This window comes from Palaemon carinicauda, chromosome 24, assembly GCF_036898095.1.
Source record: "Palaemon carinicauda isolate YSFRI2023 chromosome 24, ASM3689809v2, whole genome shotgun sequence".
Taxonomy (NCBI): domain Eukaryota; kingdom Metazoa; phylum Arthropoda; class Malacostraca; order Decapoda; family Palaemonidae; genus Palaemon; species Palaemon carinicauda.
This window is the reverse complement of record NC_090748.1, coordinates 80,751,468-80,758,716: the sequence shown is the minus strand read 5'-3', so window position 1 is coordinate 80,758,716 and position 7,249 is coordinate 80,751,468. Positions and strand designations below refer to the sequence as shown.

General features: G+C 35.6%; 1 protein-coding gene across 5 annotated transcripts in view; it reads right to left on the bottom strand.

The window, feature by feature from the left end:
* Positions 1-1,837: 1,837 nt before the first annotated feature.
* Positions 1,838-7,249, bottom strand: part of LOC137618174 (uncharacterized) — an 82,314-nt gene continuing 76,902 nt past the window's right edge. For all 5 annotated transcript variants that reach the window (XM_068348236.1, XM_068348237.1, XM_068348238.1 and 2 more), the window contains one exon: positions 1,838-4,458. In XM_068348236.1, coding sequence (XP_068204337.1) covers positions 1,914-3,923 — 2,010 coding nt within the window. In that variant the 5' untranslated portion in view covers positions 3,924-4,458 and the 3' untranslated portion in view covers positions 1,838-1,913. The remainder of the gene's footprint in view (positions 4,459-7,249) is intronic.

Below are 7,249 nucleotides of genomic sequence, written 5' to 3'. Positions count from 1 at the left end.
TTCTAACTGAGAGTTTGACCTCTCCTTGACATGGAAACTCTCAGCTCTTATTACGAGTTTCGAGCAGTCTTGCCCTACCCGAGAACTCAAACCACCTACCTGGGATGGGACAAAAGTTCTGCAGTCCTTACGGCAAGGCCCTTACGAACCTATGCATAAAGCCTTAGACAGGGACCTTGCCTTAAATATTATCTTCCTCTTTGCCTTAGCTTCAGCCAAAAGAGTAAGCAAATAACAGTCTATCTTATCTTACATCACATTCCAGAGGGTGGAAAGAAATATCTTTGTCTTTTGTTCCCAAATTTGTGGCCAAAGCCTAGAATCTGGTTGGAAATGATATCAGATTTAACTCTTTCCCGATCTTGTCTCTAAAAGAGGTAAGTGATGACATGTTACTCTGTTCCGTAAGAGCAGTGTGTAAATATCTAAAATGAACACAGTATCTTAGACCTAAAAATTAAAATCTCTAATTTGTTCGTGAGCACTGGCAGCTCTAAAAAGAAAGTATCCAGACACACTATCTCTTTCTGGTTAAGAGAAACAATCCTTAGAGCCTATAACTCCTCAGGGGAAGCATCACCAAGGGTCCCCCATCGAGCACAAGATATACATGGGGTTCCCACAACCTTAGCATTCGGCAAAAACCACTCTGTAGCACAAAGTCTTCAAAGGTGATGTATATAAAGACAAACCACTTTTACCGATCATTATCTTAAAGACTACATGCACAGGTCTTTAGACACCTTTTTAGGCCCTATTATTGCAGCACAACAAATAATCTAATTTTAAGCTCTTACTGGACACGTAACTTTTTAACTAAGGCATTAATTTATTCTCTGCATTATAAGGGTATGTAATGGGCATTAAGGCAGACAGTGATCTTGTTTGGACTTGAGGCATTCACTAGGAATTTATCCTAATGCAAATAAGAATGCCATGAATTTTTAGTATTTGATATATTGAATATTTTATATTATGTAACATTTGATGTTCATATGACTTCAACCCTGGCAAAGAGTATTATCCTCTAGGCTCGAACGTACAGCCTTAACTTTATACGAGCTGGCAACACTATTCACAAATTATTCACTTTGATCTCTTGCTATTACTTATAGTAATTATATCTACAAGAGAGGAAGTCATACCTCTTAACGGAGACTTCCTACCGCCTAAGGAAGACTCCCAGATAAATGACTGAGAAGTTTGTATCCTAACAGGAATAAACTACAAATTTTAAAAACAATTTGCATTTTCCTAGCTATACAAATCCAAGTCATTTATCAGACCCCACTTCAACTGCCCCACTTGTCTTTTTGAGAAAGCATCATGAATAGGCGTTTTATGCCGCATGCGGCAGTGGTTATTTAGCAATCAAACCAATCTTCTTTGATTGGCTGGTCATAGAGAAAACGAGACTAGGAGTAACCACACAAATCACTCAGGTCTGTATTGCTGGGAAAAATGCATATCTTTAAAAAATTTGTAGTGTTCTTTGGTAATAAAGGAAAAACCTTATAATGTATCAAAATCAAAACACAATAACCAATGAAGTGTTTATATTTCAAGATACCTTTTATGAAAGATATATTTATAAATCTTAGTCTATATAATCACTGGTACAGTACAATTTTATCCTGTCTCAAAGCATAAACATTCTAAATAGACATTATTAAAAGGTAAATCATATAAAAGAGAAGAATTTTTTTAAAAAATGGTGTCACAAATATATTTTTTGTAGGTTATAAGGAAAATGCTTTGGTTCATCTTGCTCTTGGCTACATAAAAATAAAACATTTATGATGACAAATACAAACACCAAACAAGACACATATGTTTGCTTTACATTTTCAATATGAATCATTCTTTTCTCAATGTTATTATTTTCTTTTTAATATTTAACAGAGCTTTTGTTCTTATAACCACATAAATTTCTTGATGTAATCTTCAACACCTATACCTTCCTTTGAACGAAGTTGTTGTTGACATCTTATAGTTGAAATGTCACAAGCTAATTTAAGGTTAACTTCTTTTTCTGTTGGTGCTCTATTACTGCTAAAGATCTCACCTGTACAATTTTGTCCATTGTTTTGTATGTTTGACTGATTTCTAAAACTGGCACTCATAGAATTTACTATTTTTCCATCACTTTCATCATTCCCTATTAAAATCTCCCAAAATACATTACAAGATTGATTTTTTTCTTGGAGGGTTTGGTTATGATAATGATTTGAGTTTTCGATCTTGAACATGTCTGAATTTGATCCATTCATTTGCTCTGTCAGATTAACTAAGTCTTCTAGTCTCTGTATTCTGTTTTCTTGAGGGAAAGTTAATGTGTGATCAGAGGACAAACAATTTGTAGACTGTGACATTAATAAATTACTATTTACTGCCGCAACAGCTTGCAAAGGTAACTGGGGGGTGTTGGTTTGTTTTTTATGTGGGCTCATATAATGAGAAGTATCATTCTTTTTTAATTGAAAAATGCCTGGATATTTCTTCCCATACCTTGAGTTCCGTTTTTTCTTCTTGTGAGGCACTGTAATTTCATCTGTCATGTTTTTCAATTCATCCATTATTGTGGTAGCAGATGTATTATCTGGCATAGGCTGATTATCAATTAGTCGCTCCCCCGTCAGAAATGTATTTTGATGATGTATATTAGGATTTATAGGCAAGGTATTATGAATAAGGAACAATGGTGGAAGGAACATAGTGTTTACTAGAGGTGTTGTGTATGGCAAACTCTCATTATGTCTACTGGTTACAGGATCTGCTTGTACTTCACTGCATATCCCATTGTGTGGCAAAGATACTTCATTTTGCAACATTATACTGTTCCCTCTCACAGAACACATATTGTCTTCTACTGAGCGCTCTTCATCTGGGTAGAGATTTAATAATTTTGGCATTTTTTTGGCTATCACATCACAACTGGGATGAAGGTTCTCTTGTCTTCGTTGTGCTGAACAAACATAGTTTTCTCCTGCAAAGTTGTCATTATTTTGACTCACAGATTCACTACAGATACCATCTTGTGGAAGGATAGCTTTCAAGGAATCAATTGGCGATACTAAATTAAATGTATCTTCCTTTTCTTGGCATGGCATAACTATTTCAGTATCTTTCTCACAACAATGGATGGCATCATCTGGAGTTTCATTATAAAGATCTTCAAAAGTTTCTGATTGGCACTGGCTCATGTCTCCAGCAAGTAATGAGATATTGCTTGACTGCATTATATTTTGCTGTCCAATATTTTCAGACATATGTGTTAAATTCTCCAATTCATCTGCCTCTAAAATACTTTCTGATAGGGCTTTACCTATATCCCTATTGTCTTCAGATGTACTGTCAGGCTTGAATTCTGTTACATCTACTTTTTCTCTAATTTTTGAAGTCGAAAAACACACTAATTGCTGTTCTTTATCCACTCCTACTGTGATTAAATCGACATTTCCATGCTGAAGGACATGAAAGAAGAGGGCTTCACTGCAGGAACAGACACACTTGCAATAATAGCACATGAAGACAGGCACCATGTGTTTTCCCTTCCGTAGGTGACTTCTGACACCTGCCAAGGAATCATACATTTTACCACAATCTCTACAAACAAATTTGGTATTTTGGTCAGAGTCATTACACTGATGATCTAAATGTTTTTTCAACCATGAATGTCTAACAAAAACCTTCCCGCATTTTGGGCAGTTACAGGTCCCCTTTTCAAAGTGCAATCTAATGTGCTTTTTGTACAAAGATTTCTGAGAAAAAGTTAGTTTACACACTTCACACTTGTAAGTTTTTCTTGTGCTGTGTACCTTCAAATGACTTAGCAATTTCTTTTCTTTAGAAAATTCTTTACCACAGTCAGGACAGTGAAATTGTTTTGGAGTGAACGAGGACATTTTTTCAACACTTTTCATGAGTTGTTCTAATTCATTTATCACTATTTGGACCTTCACAATGTATTGAAGGATAGAACGCTGACTTACATCAAGTCAATTTTCATATTAAGAAATGCTAATACTGTCTTTGTTCAAAGGGAAAAAGTTAATCTACATAATACAAGATTAATAATAAGCAACCCAAAATAATTTTGTAAGACCGTTTTGAGTCCCGGTTGTCCGGTATTTGAGCCAGTTTAGGTACAGTAATCTATTTATTTTGACTTGAATATTTCCTTTCCTTGCTTGGGTTTCTGTGGTTACTGTATGTTATTGATGTGTGCACTATGTGAAATATCTACAACACATAACAGTACTTCTATTCCAAAAATATCGATGGCTGGTCATACCTAGGCTTGCCCCAGTATGAGATGTTTCACATAAACTTTGATGAAGTATATAATATAGCTATAATATTCCATCATCTTCCAAGTTGTAATGAGGGTTAAACGGTTTCCTTGGCACCCAAGTTACAACTGATATCCTCATTTAATTTCTCTGAGCACAAGACATTCTGAAAAAAAGAAAGAAAAATTATTAGTATTGTTTACATATTTCTTACAGGTCATGCTTTGGTTCAGTAACTGGATATTTCAGATGCTAGCATAAGAAATTAAGTTGCTTTAAGTGCACACAAAACAATCAAAAAGAATATGTATATGTTTTACTGCACATTTAACAATTTTACTGTGAAATTTATTTAAAAAATAGAAACTACCTTTATGAAACCTTTTATAATATAGGGCACTTTAATCAATTTTTAAGCAGACTGTTTTTTTTTTTTTTTTTTTTACATCACCTTCTTACATCTATGATAATCTTTTCTCAACTGTGAACTGGGTGTTTTGACTTGGACCCACACTAACTTTCTATGTGCTTTCCACTCAATGCTTTGACAGTATGTACAGTAGTGTATTTATAAAATATTACTGTCTCCTCTTATGATGAGTGCATTACCAAAATTATTTTCAAAATTTTAAAGCAAAAGTTTGTTCAAAGCAAGTGTTACAGAAGAAAGGCAGCTTACAGAGACTAACAAAGAATTCATTAGAAGTGACTTAAAATATTTGAGATGTTGGAGGGACTATACCTCAAACCTGCAGTCTTATATCATCAAATAAATTAAATAAATTTTCTTTTGCATTTTTCAAATCTTTCATTGGAGATATTGCATAGCAGAACCAAATGCAAGTTCACAAGGTAAATCTACAACACATTATGCGAGACTGTACTGAATGCAATACTGGATATACCACCAAGTTTTGCCTCCTTTAAATAAGTTCTTGTATCAGTGTGTGGTCTACAAGACTTCATAAAATAAAACAAGTCCAAAACAGTAAGATAAAAGAAAGCATGATTCATCAGTATATGCCTGTAATGCTTACAAAATTTTACTGACATTTTTCAAAAGTCACACATTTTTTAAATAGGCTGTAGGGAACTGCATTTAAGAGACCTAACAGGACCAGGCCACCAGAAAGACTGCCTACTAAACTAATACTCAAATAGTTAGGAATTTTCTTCCTTTCGGTGTTAAAAATGCTCCAAGTCATTTTTCTAGAGTAATGATGGCAGTTTTGTCGCCCTAATTGGCCATAATGTTCTTGTTTATTTAGATGATATCAAAATTACAGGGAAAAAGGGCACAAAAGAATTTTAGTACATTCGATCGAGAGGCTTTGGCTATTCTTTGGGTACTAGAGAGGCATCGGTTCTTTTTATTAGGTCAGTCGATTGAGTTGCAAAGTGATCATTGCCCCTTACGTGATTTGTATTATAAAAATTACTTGACCTCTCGTCAAGCGAGATGGATTGAGAGATTGTTAGAGTTTAATATAAAGTGTTTTCACCACATAGAAGGTAAAGCTAACAAGGTAGCTGATGCTCTCTCTAGAGGTGCAGTAATAGGAGTAACAACTAGGGCACAAAAGAGGAACGAAGAACTTAACCAAAATAATGAAGACCCCCATCATAAATAGAGAAGATAGAGAACAGGATGAGGGTTCTCCCGATGAGCATGCAGAAGACGGAAAGAGAGAGAGAGAGAGAGAGAGAGAGAGAGAGAGAGAGAGAGAGAGAGAGAGATACAAGCGGCGCAAGTGAATATATGTGGGTGACCGAGGACATGACCAGGGGCGTCCAGAATGAATGCCCTGATGATGCAGATTTAATTGACTTGAGAGGTTGGGACATAAAAGAAGTTCGAGAGGGACAGTAAAAAGAGGAATGGATGGAAAGAGTGCAAGCAGTGATTAAAGGGGAATCGGAGAGTTATCCGTCATTTCTGAATGTGCCTCGTGAGAAATTTTTTATTGAAAATTATATCTTATATTGTGCTTACAAGAAGAGGGGAGGGGAATTTTGTGCACGGGTAGTTCTTCCTCCCTCTTTAATTAAACGAGCCATCCACATTGTACATGCAAGTCCGTATGCAGGGCATTCAGGGATTGATAGAACATTAAGGAGAGCACGTGAATCCTTCTTTTGGTTAGGAATGAAAAAATCTATAGAGAATTAAATAAAAGGTTGTCAGGCATGTAACAGTTTCAAAGAACATAAAAACATTGTACCGGAAGCCAGAAAGTGGCCTGTGGTTCCTATTAAATTTTATAGAGTGCATATGGATGTAGTAGGACCATTTCCTACTGGGTTAACACAACATAACTACATATGTGTATCTGTGAATGCATTTACTCGGTACACTCATACTTAGCAATGTTGGATAAATCTGCAAATTCATTAGCCCAGGCACTGTGCTCGTTCATTGCTAGGTTTGGTTGCCCGAAAATTTTGATAAGTAATAATGGTCTTGAGTTTATAAATAAGGTGGTGAAATCGGTCACGGACTTGATGAAAATTGAACACTTTTCAGTGACCGCATATAGGCCTTCAGCAAATGGCTTAGTAGAATCGCATAATAGGGAAGTAGTGCGAATTTTGTGTTACTTAGTGGCTGATGACCCTCTTCATTGGCACGCCATGCTTCCTACAGCTCAGCTAGCTTTGAACGCTGCATATAATGCTTTGCTCAGGGACACGCCTTTCTTTTTAGTGTATGGACAGGATCCTGTGTTACCATATACGGTACTCATTAATTCGCAACAATTGCCAAATTATTCAGCTGAGCAATGCCGTGTATATTTATTAAATCTATTGAAGAGAGTAATGAACACCACTGAAAGGTTTTTGAAAAGAGCTAATGAATATCACAGCACAAAATATGATGGTCAGCTCAAAACCGCATCGGTAAAAGTATTTGTGGGCGATCGTGTGTATTTGAAATGATTACAACCTAGGAAACACAA